At 45.2% G+C, this 17,619-nt stretch overlaps 1 protein-coding gene across 6 annotated transcripts in view; it reads left to right on the plus strand.

The window, feature by feature from the left end:
• The window catches only part of LOC125281413 (focal adhesion kinase 1-like), a 96,016-nt gene that overhangs the window by 63,030 nt on the left and 15,367 nt on the right, over positions 1–17,619 (plus strand). Inside the window, exon 3 of one of the 6 annotated variants that reach the window (XM_057312730.1) lies at positions 6,855–7,342. The exons of the other annotated variants lie outside the window; for them this stretch is intronic. Coding sequence (XP_057168713.1) covers positions 6,855–7,025 — 171 coding nt within the window. The 3' untranslated portion in view covers positions 7,026–7,342. Of the gene's footprint in view, positions 1–6,854; positions 7,343–17,619 lie in introns of those variants that run through there. 6 annotated transcript variants of the gene reach the window in all.

Genomic DNA, 17,619 nt, shown 5'->3' on the forward strand with positions numbered 1-17,619 from the left:
AGAATGGTCATCTAGAAACATTGTAGTGGTACTTCAGAATAATAAGGGTGTATAGAAAATTCCAGATTCTACCAGAGGAATCCCTTACTTGGGAAACAGAATGACATTTACATCAAACTTTTCATCAGCAATGCTGGATGCAGGACAACACTGAAACAGCATCTTCTCAGGGCTCAGGAAAGTGAGTTGTACCGCAGAAGTCTTCCAGACAGACTACCAATCATGAAGACTGGGAATGAAGGTGTCTTTAGAGAAATAAGGGTGTAGAACGTTAATCCCACAGGCTGTCTTTAAGAAAACAGGAGACATAATAGAACAGATCCGTGAACCCAGAAAGAAGTGCTGTAGGGATGCAGGCGGCCACAGGTCACCACCGTGCGGTGGTCTCCGTGCAGCCCCCGTGCACCTCTCCTCCATCTTCTTGGTCTCTTCAAGCTGTGACCACCATTTAATCCAGCTCTGCCTTTTCCACACCTGCCCTCATTCTGACTGGTCTCCCTCTGAACTTGGGACCTGTGTGCCGCCCAGCTGCATCTGCCCCTCTCCGTCTCTACGCTTCTGACTCTGAAAGGACTGTCTGTGTGTCAGTCTGAGGGCTTCCCTTCTTTCAGACACTTAGAATCATCTGTTGCTCCTCCTTTGCTTACACCCTACACCCAGTACGTTAGCCGGTCCTGCCACACGGTCCCCAGATGCACCTAGAATCCTCCCACTTCATCTGACCCCTACTGCGACACCTTCTTCGAGCCACATGGTCTCCTGACATCCCGCTGTCCCCCTGGAACCCCTGAGTCTGTTTACAGCCCAGCAGCCAGGTGACCCTATGAAAACGAAAGCCAGAGCGTGTCACTCCTCAACTCAGAACCTTCCTGTGGCTTCCTGTCTCATGTAGGGTGAACGTTCAGGTCCTTCAGAAGCCCCTGACTCTCCTCTCCCTGTTGCGCCCCATGACCTTCTCTCCTCCAGCTCGCTCCCTTTGACTTTCAGCTTCCTGCGCTGTTTCTCTAACATGCCAGTCTTGTAATCAGTCATTTGCTCAAAACCTCCAGCAACTCCCCATTTCTCTCAGAGGAAAGCCAGATTCCTTCAGCAGCCTACGAGGACCTACAGGATCTGGCTCTTTGTGGCCTGTTCTTATTTCCAGTGACTGCCCTCGTTCCCTCAGCCTCCCAACCCCGGAGAGCTCCCTCTCTGCCACCTTTTCTATTGCCCATCACCCCATTTTGATGATGATTTGTCCTTGCTGAGATTGTCTTGTTTCTTGATTTGTTTGCTCTTTTATTCTCTGCTTTCTTCCCCTAGACCGTAAGCTCTGTGACAGCAGGGGCCTTTCTGCCTCCTGGTATTGTCCCCGGCATCTTCAGCAGGACCTAGCAGGCACACAGACTGGTGCTTGACAGAGCCCCATTGGAGTAACTACACGAATCCTAGATGAAATGGAGTACTTCTGACAGAAATGTAAATTAGGAACATTGGTTGCAGAAGTAGAAAGTAGTAGACTGATGACCGTAAAAGAAATTGAATTGATAATCAGAGATTACACCTATTGAAAACCATACCTGTCCTTACTGATAACTTCTGTCAGACCTTCATTCCTACCTTGTTACTATTTTCCTTAAATCACAGGGTCTAGAATAATCCATTTTATACCCAGACACCAAATCTGGGCAAGTACCATATAATGCTGCTAAAGATTAAGTTGCAGTTGAGTTGTTGGACAATATTCTTGTCACCTTCAAAGTTATCTTCAAGTTTATTAACAGGCCCAGTGCCCTTTCCTGACTACGTAGTACACTGCGAGGTTTCAGTGCTCATCGTGAGCCTCTAGAGGAAGGTGATGTAATTACCTGAACCTGCAAGAGGAAGTGAACACAAGAAATTCAGTCCTGTAGTTTGCTAAAAGGTGAATGGAGTTGGTTGGATTAGGACTAACTATTGCAACCAAGCTGGTAGTAGGAAGAATAACAGTAGAGAGAAGCATTCTGACCAATTTAAAATCGGCTTGCTGACCAGAGTGGGCAGACACGTGAACAGTGTGGGATTCTCTGAGTTTGTGGGAGTTAGGAGCTCTGTGAACAGTGCTGTGCTAAGAATGGCTAGTGGCTGTAGGGGAAGGCAGCCAGCAGGCAGTTTTCCCTGAGTTCAGCCCAGAGGGCTGCCTGGGGAACTCAGTGTGTGGTAGTCCCGTGGTCTCCAGTGTTCACTGCTAGGTGGTGTCACAGATGCCTTATGTGTGTCTCAGACGTAAACTTCTGTCTGATAGAGGATCGGGTGAATGTGCATTTAAAAGCTCGAACACTGATTATGGTTTTTCAAATAACTTTGGTGCAGGAAAGGACTACAGAGATTTTAGTTAAATTATTCCTTTAATGGAGGGAGAGTATCGTCCAGGAAGAAACTAGAAAGAAAATCCTTAAGGAAAAAAACAGACTCAAAAGCAGTGTTAAGAAGAATATGGGACAGTAAGAGCATGAGAAAGAATTCTCTTATCACTAGATGCTTAGAGGTGGCGATTGTGGTAGGGAGAAGAATGGCCCTTAAAGAGGTCCACATCCTAATCTAGAACCTGTGTATATGTGACCTTCCATGGCAGAAGGGACTTTGAAGATGTTACCGAGATGAAGAGGACCTTGAGATGGGGGAGATGAGGAGCCGCAGACCTTTTCTGGCTGTGGTCCGAGGGAGGGGACTGCGGATGAAGGGTTGGCTGCAGTGCAGACGCACAGAGGGGCCTCTAGCAGCTGGAGAAAGCCAGCCGAGATCTTCCAGAAAGCAGCACATCCCTTCCAACACCTGGATTTTAGCCCAGTGAGACCCATTTCAGATTTGGGATCTTCCAGAACGGAGAAGTATACGTTTGTGTTCTTTTAAGCCCCTCCGTGTGTGGTTATTGGTTACAGCAGCAGTAGGGAGCAGATAGACACAGGCGTGCTTTGTCTTGGCCGAGTTGGGGCCGACTTCTGCGTGAGTGCTGAGCCGACAGAAGGGCTGCACTCATGTTGGAGAGCAGGGTGTGGATCTCCACGCCTTCTTTGTGGTACAGAAAGACCTGCACAGGAGGAGCCGAGGACAGTAACAGCTGTCAGTTTCCTTACTGTGAGGAGCATCTGAAAGAGAGACGCAGAAAAATAACGGCTGGATGTTGTAACAAACAGATCAGTAGTGATGAGTGCACTTGTAACTCCTGGGGGGAAGTAGAGACACGAGCACTGTTCACAACACAGTGTGTGGTTTTAGATCTCTCTCAGAATAAAGACATCTTGCAAATCACTGTGAGAAGACAGCTAGACACAGCAAGTATCTCTTGTTATCTTGTTGCCACCTTCCCCACAGACTGTTCATGCTCACCTCTCTCCTTCTAGATTAAGGCTTTGGAGGCTAAGGGTGCTGTCTTACCACCAGATGTAGGCTAGATGCAAATGACCAAAAGAGTGAGTGAACATTCAAGAGTGGATGAACATGAAGGAATGGTTTGCAGGATTTCTTTCTACCAGTGGAAAGGTCATTATTTCTTTCTAGAGCATAGTCTGAAAGATAAGTGACCAAGTGGAACCAAGCAGAATCATAAAAAGAACTTTTAGAAATGAAAGTACAGTGTCATCTCACTAGTATATAATGAGGGAAATGTAAATTATAATAATGAAATGCCCCCCCTTCTATGGTCCGTCACATCGATAAACACTTTAAGATTAATTTTACCCAGCATTGGCATGAGGTGAAGGACAGTCTCTAACATTGTGTGCCAAGTATAATTGGTATAGTTTCCCTGGTGGCCATACTTCCAAAACGTCACATTTTAAAGTAGCTTTTGACCCAGTGCGTCTGTTTCTAAGCAGTGCTGCTGCATGTGTACGATGCCAGCTAGAAGCTCGTTCATAGCAGAATTGCGTGCACCTCCACTTCCCTTTCTCCCCCGGAGCAAGGAAGCTGACAAGACAATAACTGTCCCCCCGTAGTAGAATGGCTCTGAGGCTACGTGCTCTGTTCCTGATAAGATGGAAGCCTCGTGTACACACTGGCTAGTGTCTTTTCATCCTCAAGAAGAATTCTTTTCCTGCGAATATCTCATGTGAAAATTAATCAGGAAAATTATATATTTCCAAATTCTGGGATATGATACAGATGAGTAAAGGGATAGTTCAGAGTAGCAAAGTGTAGGTTTATATACTGTAGGGTAGGATTGTCCTGGGACATCAAACCAGGATGAGAAATTTAAATGTAATTCAGCTGCCATTAGTGGCAAATTATAAAGCCTTGTCCTGTTATCTCCCTAGAGATCTTTTTCTGAATGTACGTCTTCCAGAAATAATACATGCATACTTTTCCATATGGTAGTAATGTTGGGTTTGGGTTTTTTGTTTTTTTTTTTTTTTTTTTTGAGTATGCATTCCTTACTAAATACCTAGTCCTCAAAGTTATTTTTCAGTTATGCAGAACCAACTATTTGGTTCTCAAAATTATTTAAGTTACTGAGTGTATGTACTGAGCTTCAAATATAGAAGTCCTTGTGTATTCATAATCTTGGCCACCATTCAAACTGAGTCAGCAGTGAGATATTCAGGAGTTCTAGAGAAACAGGACAGAACACAGTATGGAAGCATAAAGAAAAAGCAAAATGTGAAATAAAGGGAAATGTCTGTGTGTTTATTGCTTTTAATTTTTTAGTGGAAAGTGAAAGTTGCTACCTTGTTTAATGAGGAGGTTCTGTAGGATGGGAACTCTGTTCAACAGAACCCAACCTGAGGTCACACTGGGTGTCTTCAGGTGGCGTGATCAAGTGAATGGACTAAAACTGTATCTATCCCATAAAACTCCAGAATGGGAGCCTGCCTTTCCCCTGGGCTCCACAGCTCTGGACTAAGCGTCCGTACACTTGCCTCTCTGCAGGTAGGCATCTGTGTGCCCATTCCTTGAGAGGTCATGAAGATAACCTTTGCTAGGGGTCATCAGGGAGGGCATCCAGAAAGGGTGGGATTTCCCTCAGACTGTGGATGGTACATCTACAGTAAGAAACCGTTTGTCCCCGAAGGATAGACCTGGTGAGACAGAGGGTTGGGGACGGATGTGAACATCAACTTCGGCCCTAACAGCAGAGAGGCAGCTCTGGAGTCTGTGCTAGCAGGGAGCTACTGTGGAGTAAAGAGATGTGCTAAAACCCGAGCTTTAGTGAGGGCCACCGGTGTCGGTGTGCTCTCGGTAGTGAATTGGCAGAGCTGGGACAGGAAGACAAAGCGCTTTCGTGGGAATTCGAAAGCGGCGCCAGTGCCTGTCCTGTGCAGCTCAGGGATTTGTGTTGTTGGCAAGGAGAAGCTGCAGAAGTTGCCGCTGAAAGAATTACTCGAAATGGCTGTCTCTTCCCCCTAGGCAGATCCCCTGCCCCAGAGCACAAGAGGTGAAGACTAGGGGGCGGGCTGGGTTTCGGCTCCCGCTGCCCCGTGGCTGGGTGCCCTTGGGTAGACACAACCTGCAGCGTCTTTCGTGGTGGCCTGACAGAAATTCTGGGCCTTGAATCAAAAGCCAGGAAGGACATTTATGCTTACTTCAGTTTCACCCAGACATCTGTAGGCTGCACACATCCTTCCTGTCCCACAGAGAGCTCATCTGCCTTTGACTCCTCCAGCCTGTCCTTTGTCCGTGCTTTCTCCCCGATGATGTCACTCTCCCGTGCTTGATACACAACCTTCTCCTGGGATCCAGTAGTCTGAAGGGGAGGCTGACCACGGGCAGGTGATGATGCCTTTAGTGTGGACACACTGGGTCCTTGACAGGTTCTGCATATATAGGATACGTTACTTATCTTTTCTCATGAGTAGGGATAGGAACATTCTTATTATCAACAGCATCATGCCCTAATATAGACATATTTAGTATACGTAGGAACTTTTTAAGATGTGCCTTATATTACAAGTAATATGCTTTCAGTTAATTGCTAATTTAAAAAAACAGTGATTTTCTTTAGCAGTCATTTGCATGTTAATAGCAGCCTCATTAAAAATTATGAATGGCCTGAAGTGTTGAGAAGAGTGCAGTGGTTATCATGAGCACACCTTCACGTAAGGGAGCGGATGGTCTCTGCTGTATTCCCATGTGAGTCTTCCATATGTGCTGCCCATTTACATCCCTGTACGCACGAGACCTCCACAACCGTGAGAGCACAGGTCAAGACTCGGGGTTACGGCTTCCTTGCCCTCGTCCCAGGATAAGCTTCATCTTTGCGAGGCAGCCTTCCCTGCCACCTTCAACTCTGAACTCATGGGCACGTGTGTCAGGAGCATTAGGTTTGGGGACTATTTTAGATTGCTGCATTGTAAGCGACAGAGAGCTCATAGTAGATTGGGTAGGCCTAGCTTCCAGTAACTTCTCCTACATCATCGATACTATCAGAAGCGTGGCCTTCATTGTATGTTTCTAACTGTGTTTCTTAAGAAATGACATGAAGTTGTAGCCTGGTCTAAACCAGTATGCTGTCCTGGGTTCAGAAAGTGGGACCCCCTCCTTAGGTCTAGTTCTCAGCACGTGACCTCCAGGGGGCGGCCGGAATTCTTGGTCAGGTTTTGGGGGTGCCGCAGAGGTAGAGCTGCAGAAATGCATGTTACGTTTCCGTGCCTCGGTTATCACTAATGAAAAGGGAAGAGCCTCTTGTGTTTTATTCAGAACTCTTCCTTGTTCATAAAAATACTATTTGAGAAAAAAGATTCCTGAGAAAAATGAAGTAATTTATTTAACTTGATACTCTTTTTACCAAAGATTTCTGCTAACTAACTAAAAGAAATGCACATTGCATTAATTTTTAGCATACAGTTGTTTTTTTCTGTTTGTTTATAACAGTCATTTTTGTGGGGGGTATGTTTTAGGGGAGCATTCAGAAGATAGTGGACAGTCACAAAGTAAAGCACGTGGCCTGCTATGGATTTCGCCTCAGTCACCTGCGGTCAGAGGAGGTTCACTGGCTCCATTTGGATATGGGTGTCTCCAATGTGAGGGAGAAGTATGAACTTGCACACCCACCAGAGGAGTGGAAGTAAGATTACATACCTACTTTGGCGTGACTCACACTTGATTTGTTTGCATATTAAATCACACACAAGAGGATGAACGTCTTTGCTTAATTTTCTTACTGATTGTAATTACGACTCCTGTATAAATAAAATTGGCTGGTAATGATTAACCAGTGATCTCTTCTAGACTTCTGTTCCGTCTGTCTTTGTGGCACCACCGACTCTGGACTGCCTGAGCTTCTCAGGGGTTCTGTGGTGATGGCCTTTGGCTAGTCACACTTCTCTTGTCAGGACTCCTTTGTTTCAGCCTTGGCTCGAAGAGCTCAATTCCTCATTCTTTTCCTTTCTGGCCTGTTAGCATTCTTTTGTGCAGCAGGACTTCCTGAGCCCTGAGGAGACCACATCTAATTATCTCATGAATGGGCAGCATGGCTCCCGAGCCCGGTACGCTCCGGCTCGCCTGAGAGGACTGGGTGTGTACTTGACGTTCACGTGCTACAATTAAATGAGGTAGTGACTCGTCCTGACCTTAGTGAGACTGCTGTGACTGAAAGTGAATTAAAAGGATTCTCTACAATTGTCCTTTCTCTGGTTCTCTCCAAAAAATAATAATTTTTTCCACTGTTAAGCAGAGCAACACGTTAGCCGGAAACCATATGTGTAAAACACTAGAGTGTGAGAGGAGGTGAGCCCCGTGCGCAGGCACCCTTGTTTTTGTAGACACAGTCACAGAGACAAAGGTGGTTGTGGATTGGGGACAGTACTCAGTGTTGGTCACTTTCAGTTCAGCACCCAAATCGATTAGAAGACACATTTGAAAAGAAAAACAAACATGTGAAGGTTAATAAATCTCTAGTCAAATGCGATCTTGTCCTAGTTACAGTTTACCAGAGAAATATGCTTGTATTTTCAGCTTTATCAAACAGCTGGAACTGAGAAGCTAACAGGATATTCCGTGATAATATAGTTTGGTTGGGTTACATCAATGGCTAGCAGAGATTTGACCTCCAGCTCTTTTGCCAGTCAATCAAATAAGTGTTTAAAAGCCAGGAATACCTAGAAGTTAGTTAAAAATACCTGCAGGTATTTTTATTCCATACAATTCTATTACCTTCTTAATTTATATGGACAAGTCAGAGGCACACTGCATTATGACGGTAGCCCTAGTGCTCAGTAAGATGCGGAGTGTAGACCGCTGCATATACAAGCTCTGTTTCTGTTCTTTTAAGCCAACTTATTTTGCTTGATATCAAGTAAAGGTGAGTGGGCACTACTCTTTTTCATGGAGCCTGAACCCTCAAAAGTAAGGCAAGCATAGACTGGGCGAGGTAGAACTTTGCCACACGCAGTGCTGAACCTGACGCTGACGGAGGTGGTGAAGATACCGCCACTGCTGTATCGTCACCGAGGCGTGGCTGGAGCCAGGCGCCAGGCCAGCTGTGCACTCTTTGTACATTTGCAGCCTGTAAAATATGTATGTCACATAGCTCTCCCCAGTCTTATAAGGTGAAGACGGAGGAAACAAGCAACAAACTTGATTTAAGTTCCAATTACGGACAGAGCTCGGGACACAGCTTTGACTTGAATGTAGCTGACTTCACAGTGCAGGCTTTTTCAATGAACGTGCCCATCTCAGGAGGACTGCTGCGGTTTTAGCTCCAAGAAGTGGTCTGACAGTGCACTGTCTGCACCAGTGAAGGTGTGTGGACAAGAGGCTGGAGGCACAGGTGGGCCCTGTAGGTGCTTCTGGGAGGGTTAGGCTTTATACTGCCTGTCCATGCATGCCAAAGGAGGCGGAACGTAAAGTGTCAGTAAGAAACAGAAGACTATTCTAAAAAGAACCAAGTAGCTTTGAAAAAAGGCCAAACACAAGTTCTAGAAACCACTGGATGGATAAAACAGCAAATTAGATATAGCTGAAAAATTAGTAAACAGAAGTGTGGATCTGAGAAAATTTTCCCAAAAGATAGCCCACAGAGATAAACGTGGTAGGTATGAAAACACGTTATGTAGCATGAAGAATGAGAATGTCAACCCATTTCTGGGCAGGGCTCTCAAAGAGAATAGAAAGAATGAGGAAAAAGAAATACTCCAAAGAGATAATGGCAATAGCTGAGAATTTTCTAGAAGTGGCAAATACCAGAAGTCCTCAGGTATAGGACTAACGTAAGATCCCAAACAGGGTTAATGAAATAAATCTACACTTTGGTGGATTTTAGTCAAATAGTGTACAAAAGAAAAAGAGATGATGCTAAAAGCAACCAGGGAAAAATTCACAATTCTCCACATTTCTCTCCAAGTGGGAGAAAAAGTAACTGGCGATCTGCATTTGTTCGTCAGATTCAGTTGCCATTCAAGAGCAGGATGACAGAGGTACTTTCCTCAGAGAGTTTGCCACCCTACAAACATATTTCAGGAGAAAGAAAAGTGATTTCCGAAGGAGGTTTTCAGATACAAGAAGGAGTACTAGGGAAAAAATTGGGTGGTTCAAAGTAAGCATTGGCTCTAAAAACAAATAATGATAAGAACTGATTTTTTTATATTAAAAAAGTAGAACCCAAATACTGGATGCATGTCAGAAGAGAGGCTGTCAGAATTGAAGCTATCAACCACGTTTTAAAATTATGTATTAAAAAATAAAAAATAAAAAAATTGTATATTAAGACAGCCATGAAACATTAGAAGTAGATTTTATAAGCTAAATAATATGTGGGTGAGTAAGTTTTAGGGACACACAGCAAGGAGAGAAGGAAGGGACTGGAAAGCAGGACAAAGAGGAGTCACAGACTAGACTTTGGAAATAAGCTCAAGCAGACTAACAGTAACTGGTCAGAGATTGTTAGTGTGTGATTAAAAAATAGAGTCCAGCTATCTGCTCTTTATGACAGGTATCTAAAACAGTGATGATGAAGACATTTTTATGTGACTTACAGGAAGAAATATTTTACCTTAAGATGCGGTACACATATACATGTACGTGTCTCAGAACTATGTACATATAGGTCTACATATGTACTTCACAAAACCATACCCAGCCTCACTAGAACACTGAATTGTAAGGTTTTCATCCAGAGGCATTCTATTCTGTTTAATTTTATTTAGATAGATGGATGGTGCGCAGGTGGATGGATGGATGGGTGGGTGGGTGGATGGATGGATGGGTGGATGGATAGAAAGATGGATGGATAGATGGATGGAAAGATGGATGGATGGGTGGGTGGATGGTGGGTGGATGGGTAGATGGATAGAAAGATGGATGGGTGGTGGGTGGATGGGTGGTTAGAGAAGGGGATGGATGGATAGAAGGATGGATGGATAGAAAGATGGATGGATGGGTGTTTGGAGAGATGGATGGATGGGTGTTGGGTAGATGGATGGATAGAAAGTTGGGTGGATGGGTGGATAGATGGATAGAAAGATGGGTGGATGGATAGATACAAAGAGATGGATGGATAGATAGATGGATAGAAAGATGGATGGATGGATAGAGATGATGGATGGTGGATGGATGGGTAGAAAGATGGATGGATGGATAGATACAGGGATGGATGGATGGATGGTTGGATGGATGGATGGATGGATAGAAGGATAGATGGCTGGCTGGCTGGAGAGATGGGTGGATGGATAGATAGGAGAGGGATGGATGGATGAATAGACAGAAGAATTTTCCTACCTACTCACCAGGGGGATGAGGGGATTGGTATTGCTTTATTAAAACCCTGTTTTAAAAGTTTCAAGACAGAAAAACATTCTTAGGGATATGGAGAACAACCACATAGTAATAAAAGGCTCATTTCACAAGAATTTATGAAGAGTAGAAATAGATGGAACAATTAAACTTGTAAGTTTCTAAAAACATTTCTCAAAATACATAAAGCAAAAATAGTAATAAAAGATTAAAACTTAGCTCTCCTAATAATTAAAAAGAAAACAAACAATAGTAAACAATTTTTAAATTATGATTTTCACTATCCTTTTTAACATGGAAATACAGAGGCCTGCACATGGCAATGTGTTAATCAGTTTGAAAACACATTCCTAAATAGTTCATGGTTCCAAGTAAAACTCCCAGTTTGCTGAGGATCTGGCTTGCTGCCTTGTTCTATACCTCCCATGGGCTCTTCCCCTTCGCCCTCCAGTCCACCTTCCTTTAGGAGCTGATGCTGTCAGTCATTTCTTACCTAACAATGTTCTGTGCTTCACCTCTTGCGTGCCCAACCCTCCTACTTTACTGACCATTCACTGTCTTCTGCTTAGCATTTAAATTTGGGGGCTGCTCCAGTGACCTTTTTTCCTCGTTCTTGTCTCTATAGACCAGCCTTTGGCATCGAAATCACACTTTCATTCAATAGACCTACAGGAAACCAATAAACCAGTTTTTGCCTAACCAGACAAAAATCCTAAAAGCTGGTAGCTTGGGGGAGCAGTAATAGAAGGAGTGAAAAGCAGTTATACAAGGATTTTTTAAGGTAGAGCTCATAGGACTTGCTGAAAAGTCTTTAAAAGTATACACATCCAGGGAAATATGTAAATCATTTCTGCAGAGGCTTCCAGTAGTTCCTCATCATCCGTGGAGCCAACTCGAGAGTCCTGATCATCTCTCAGCCCCATCTCCTTTTGCTCTCACTCCCCTTCCTGCACTCCGGCGGCTTGCACTCTGACATTTCAGTGTTCCCTTTTCAAAAGTACTGGGTCAGGATCTTCTCTGCCGCCAGCTTTCTTGCCTGGTGAATGGGACAGACTTTTATCTTGGAGAACTTTCCACCTGCTCCACCCTAGCCACATGGCTCTCTTCCTGGTTCTTGAACAAGCCAAGTGTGTATTGCTGCTTGGAGTCTTTGTACCTGCTGGGACTCTGGTGAATGTGCTCCCCTGCCGTTTCCAGCATGGCTTAGACCTCCCATCATTTAGGGCGAGTGCTCTGCTCTCCCCTCTTCCTGTGGTCTTCTCCAACCGTTCTGTCTGTAGGGCCCACTGCCGATCCACTGGATGACTTTTCTCCCACAGGGCCTTGGTCTTACTGTCTGATCTGTGCCTCGTTTCTAGCTAGTTGTGCCTGGTAAGTAGTAGGCACCCAGTAAAAACTTTTTTTTTTTTTTAAAGATTTTATTTATTTATTTGACAGAGATAGAGACAGCCAGCGAGAGAGGGAACACAAGCAGGGGGAGTGGGAGAGGAAGAAGCAGGCTCATAGCGGAAGAGCCTGATGTGGGGCTTGATCCCGTAATGCCGGGATCACGCCCTGAGCCGAAGGCAGACACTTTAACCGCTGTGCCACCCAGGCGCCCCCCAGTAAAAACTTTTTAAGTGAGAAGTGAATTAGTGGTGGTGAGAGTGTCAAGTAAGAGGAAACACAGTATGGTGGAATAGTAACGTGTATTCATTACTAGTGTGTGTCCGTTGCAGTGTTTTCACACTAACACATGTTGCTTATATGTGGAGGGCGTTGTGCGAAGCACTTGGCTTACTTTACCAAAATTAATTCTTACTATGATAGTTTTATCAAGTGGGTGGGTACTCACCTTTTTCCACTTCACTTGTGAGAAACCTGCTGTTCTGAGAGGTTTATTAACAGCTTCCTTGACATCCTACAGCTTCCACTGGTGGAGGGTAGAGAGTGGAGTCCATGTACTCACCTATTTCTTGTCTACTCCTGTGTAAGACAGGTCGGACAAGAAATGAACGATTGATAGTGTTTTCTCCTCGCTAGCAGGCATCTTCTCAGTTCATGGGTGGCTTTGTGAGGGCAGCTGCACGCCTGGCTTTAGTTTTGAGAAGTAAGGTCTTATTCAAAGGACTCACCAGAATAATTGGATGTCAGTCTCCATTCTCGGGAGGTTTTTGAACATAGATTTTTTTTCTTTTTGGACTCTCTGCTATAGGCTCTGTTGATATGGTCCAGTAATCCTGAGATAGAAGCGTGCTCTCCTGAGTCCTCAGCTCTTCAAACACCTCTGTGAGCTAGCTTGCAGCACACAGTGGGTTGTAACTGAGGCAGGCAGTGTGACCTCACAGAGGCATCATGACTCACCACTGGGGAAACGAAAGGGCTGATTTGATAAATGGCTCTCCTTGTGGGAAGAACAACAAAGTTAGATCCTACCTCAAGTAATACACAGACACCCACTTGAGATGGATCAAGTGAGACAAAGTTTAATGGAAAATAGAGTTGACTGTGTCTCTGGTCCTGCAGTAGGAAGATTTAATACCCCCAAAGTGTTCACTATAAAAGGAAAGAAAGCAGATTTGACTTTATTAAGATAAAGAACTTCTGTATATCAAAAGGTATATTTTTAAAAGTGCAAAAAGCAAGTTGCAAGTGAGAGGTGATATTTGCAACATATGTAATGAACAAAAGACGGTGTCAAGAGTTCTTCCGGTTGATATGAAAATTGCAGACAATTCACTAAATGGGCCAGAAACACGACGGTATCGTCATAAAGAGAACACAAGTCTGGCCAGTAATCATAGGCAGCCACTGTCGGCTTCATTCGCCCATTAGGGAGATGGGCATCTGGGCCGCATGATCCGTCTGCCACTCTCCGCGTGGCCAAAAGTAAGTTGTTGACAGTGGAGAGGCAGTGGCTCCAGCAGGCTCTTGCCTGCACTGCTGGTGAGAAGGTAAATGGGTACAGCCATCTGGTGAACAGCTTGAAAATCGGGGCGTTGCCCAATCTATGCACTTCCACTGCAGATTTTGTCCTTGAGAGACTCTTAGGTGTCTGTTCCGGGCTAGAGTTGCAAGAACGTCATGCAAGTGAAAATGGACGAACAGTAGGGATGTGCAGCAGTATGGACGAATCTTAGCTACGTAACTTCGTGGCAGAATTGAGTCTTCCAGGAAGGTGTTGTGAGTACACTAAGTACCACTGAACTGTACACTTTATAAAAAGGCTAATTTTTTGTTATGTGAATTTTACCTTAATTAAAAAAAAAAAGTAAGTCCCAGAAGATGACATACAGCATGATAAGCTTTTATAAAGTGAAGAAAAAAAAAACCCTAAAAGAATATTGTTGGGAACACATCAATTAAGTAAGACAATGTGGCTCATGTAAGTAAAGGACCAGAGGGAAGTCATCCAGAGCCTCTCTGGGAGGAGCAGCTTGCCCCCCAGTCTCCATAAGGGAGACACCCCAGGACGTCACAATACCGTCCTAATCGATACTGCAGCAAACAGTGTCCTGCAGTTTTGAGGGATTTCCATCAGACAGATTTCAACTTCAAAGTTTAGCACTTAGATCTTTCTAATGAACCAAATTTTGGTAATTAAATTTGGGTATCTGGAGTCACCTGTGTAGAGTGGTCTGTTTGGCTTAGTCAGGTATAAATAGACTGTCTGAGCTTTGGGGGAAATGGTCCAGTCCTTTTGATTGTCGAATCCAGGGCTTCGAGGGCCAGGTCTGAGACATGGCTCGTGTGGCCTTTGAGAAAGTGTTGTGGGGCTTTGCCGAGCAAGTGCAGAGTACCCTCCTCATTGTTACCAAGACACGGTCCTGCTTAGCGCTGCTCTGTCCCTGCCGTGTAGCAGCCCCTCGCTCTGCAAGGACACCACTGGTTTCAGACCTCGGCAGGAGAAAAAGTCTTTTACAGAGAGGAAAGGTGCCATTTTTCAAAGGTGACAAGTGAAAATGAATAATGATAGTTTAGGAAGCTTTCATTTATGTTTCATGGTTTCCTGTGTTACCTTGAAATGACACTGCCTCTGCTCATGCCTTCATTTAAAAGTAAGTCTTTCATTGTAATCCTGCATTGCTGAGATTTAAAGCAGAAAGACAACAAAGAGAGGAGCGCTCTGACAGGTTTGGAAGTGATACCTTTAAAACGAGGACGGACTTTCAGTTTGCTGGTGTTAAACATGTACTGGATGCTTCTGCACCAGATACGAGCAGCAGGGAGATAGGTCAGTGTCCGTCTGTGTCCGGTGGGTCTGCGGCCACAGATTGGCTCCAGAGAGGCTGGCTGGAGAGCGGTTCTGGTGGGTGTTACGGGTGTTGTTACCACGGTTATGGAACAATCAGTCTGCGAATTTCTTTTTGATTCTCAATATGTATCAAAAGTTGGAAGAATAGTTGACAGAAGCCTTGCATACTCTTCACCTCGCTCCCCTAAAATGTTGAAACTTTCATAAACATAGTACGAATTGAAACCAGGAACTTAACATGGATACAGTGCTATTAACTGATCTACAGATGTTACTCAAATTTCCACAGGTGTCCCACTTACCATCCCTTTCCTGGTCTAGGATACCATGTGGCTGTTCACGGTCTCCTTAAGTCTTCTCTAATCTGGGACAGTTCCTCAGTCTGTCTATGTCCTTCATGAACTTGACACTTCTGAAGAATAGTGACTGGTTATTTGTACCGTGTCTGCCAATTGGGGTTGGTCTGGGGTTTTTTTCATGGTTATATTGACGTTGCGTGTTGTTGGCAAGAGTACGACAGCCAGGCTGTTGAAGCCGTCACAGCACAGCTTATCGGGAAGTCTGTGATGATGAGGCGACTCCTTTTTACAGGTGATTTTCACTTGGATCACTTGGTTTAAGGTGCTGGCCAGGTTTCTCCACTGTGAAGTTACTGTTTTCTCTTTTGTAATTAGAAGTACGTGCTGGGGGGATATATTGAGACTATGCAGGTATTCTGTTTCTCATTGATTTTCACCCATTAATCTCAGTACTATTGATGATTCTTTCTTACAGCTATTACTGCTGCAATTTTTCCTAACGATGAATTTCTATCTCCATCCTTCTTTGAGGATTTTTAAATGGAAGTCTGTTGTAAGAAAGAGTTGTCCAATACCACATTATTTGCAGGACCCATCAAGAAACAACAATATCTGTGTTGTTTCTGGAAATGGTGGTTTGTTTATTTCACTACACACAGACTGGCTAGCTGACCCTTCTCAGTATCAAGGTTAACAGATTCTTTGTCCAAACACTTCCTCCACCTCGCCATTAGTTGATTAGCTTATGGATATCTTGGTGCTCATTGTTGGTGGTAAGATTGAGGAGGTTAGTGTCAGTGGTCTCAATAGGAAGTTATTTCTTAGAAGAAGCAAAAGGATGATTTATTTGGGGCCTGTTATATTTAGCTGCTATGCAGAAATCCATGGAATGGCAGACAGCAGAATAGTGGAAATGTGTCTCAGGATGCAGCCAGGCTCTTAGAATAGTACCGGAAGGGTAAGGAGAATGGTAAGTTTCATGGACGAGAGGGGAGTGGGGATGTCAGCACTCGTGGACGAGTAGGCTGTGGGGGTTGGGTGCTGTGGTTTAAGGACTGAACCAGGGTGATGGAATGCGATTAGATCAAGCAACCTTGAGCAGTTCAGCAGGGCTGTGGGGGGACAGACAAGCCAGACTGTACCGATTGAAGCAGGGACCAGAATCCTTCCCACGATCTGAAGAGCTAGCCTGCCAGCACAAGCGTAAGGTCAGTTCTCTTCCTCTGTTTTTGAGCCACAGGGGCCTTCTCTTAGTTTCATTCTGCTCCGCGGCATTTGTGCATGTACTTGCTGCAGAGGAATCCCTGTCTGCCTCTTCCTAACTGTGGGACCTTGGGCCACTTACCTAAAGCCCTGAAGCGTTTTTCCCATCAGTGAAAACAGGGTGAGATACTAACCTGGTTCATTACTTCTCAGCCAGGGGCCTCCGGGCCTCCTGCTTCTTCCTCTGGGCCCTGTTGTCTGTCCTACACACTGTCACCTGCCTGGTCTGAGAAACATACATCCTGTGACGACCCTGCTGTGCTCCCAGTGCTCCGAGCTCCGTAGTCAGGACGTGCAGGGCCCTCTGTGATCTGCCACTTCCCGATCCTACCTCTCCCTGCAGCCCTCCTAGTCAGTGCTTGTGCTCTGGGCTCGAGCTGCCTTTGCCTTCCCACTCATCCTCTAGCCTCAGGGCTGTCACCCATTCTCTTCCAACAGGTCAGAACTCTTGTCCCTGCACATGACTGAACGACTCCTTTCCTCCCCTCAGATCTTCATTCAGATGTCACTGAATCAGAGTGTCCTCTGCCAGCTACCCTGTGTGGAATAATGCTTCATCACTTGTTATTCACCCTTAACTCGCTTATTTGTCTTTGTCACGCTTACTGCCACCCCACGGATGTTTGTGTATTTGCTGTCTGACTTTCACCACAAATTGTATATAAACTTTTAGAGAGCCGGCACTTTGCCTGCTCTGTTTACTGGTGTCTTCCCAACCCCGGGAGCTGTACCTAGGATGGGGTTGGTGCTGGAGTCAGTATTTGTGGAGTAACTACTAGGGTGATAAGTAATCCGTGGAGCCCGCGATTATTGTGTGCCGGTGCGTGTGCTCGGTGTTCTGCGCTCCCGACAACCTTGCGAAGACACCAAGGTGCAGAGAGGCGATGGCAGACCGTGGATGGGCCACGGAGCCAGAGTCCCAGCCCAGGCGGTCCCGGTGCAGAGCCCACGTCCTTCCTGCTTCTGTCAGGGCCATGGCTGACTACAAGGAGGCTGTGGGTCACGTCCTCATAACCATCACTGTCAGGCCCTGAGTAGTCATGATGTGTCCGTTGAGGCCATCGTCAGCATCGTCAGGGTGCTGGCTGGTCACAGCAGGGATGTGCAGCCAGGCTGCCCAGTGTTTGATCCAGAGCC

This window comes from Ursus arctos, unplaced genomic scaffold, assembly GCF_023065955.2.
Source record: "Ursus arctos isolate Adak ecotype North America unplaced genomic scaffold, UrsArc2.0 scaffold_16, whole genome shotgun sequence".
Taxonomy (NCBI): domain Eukaryota; kingdom Metazoa; phylum Chordata; class Mammalia; order Carnivora; family Ursidae; genus Ursus; species Ursus arctos.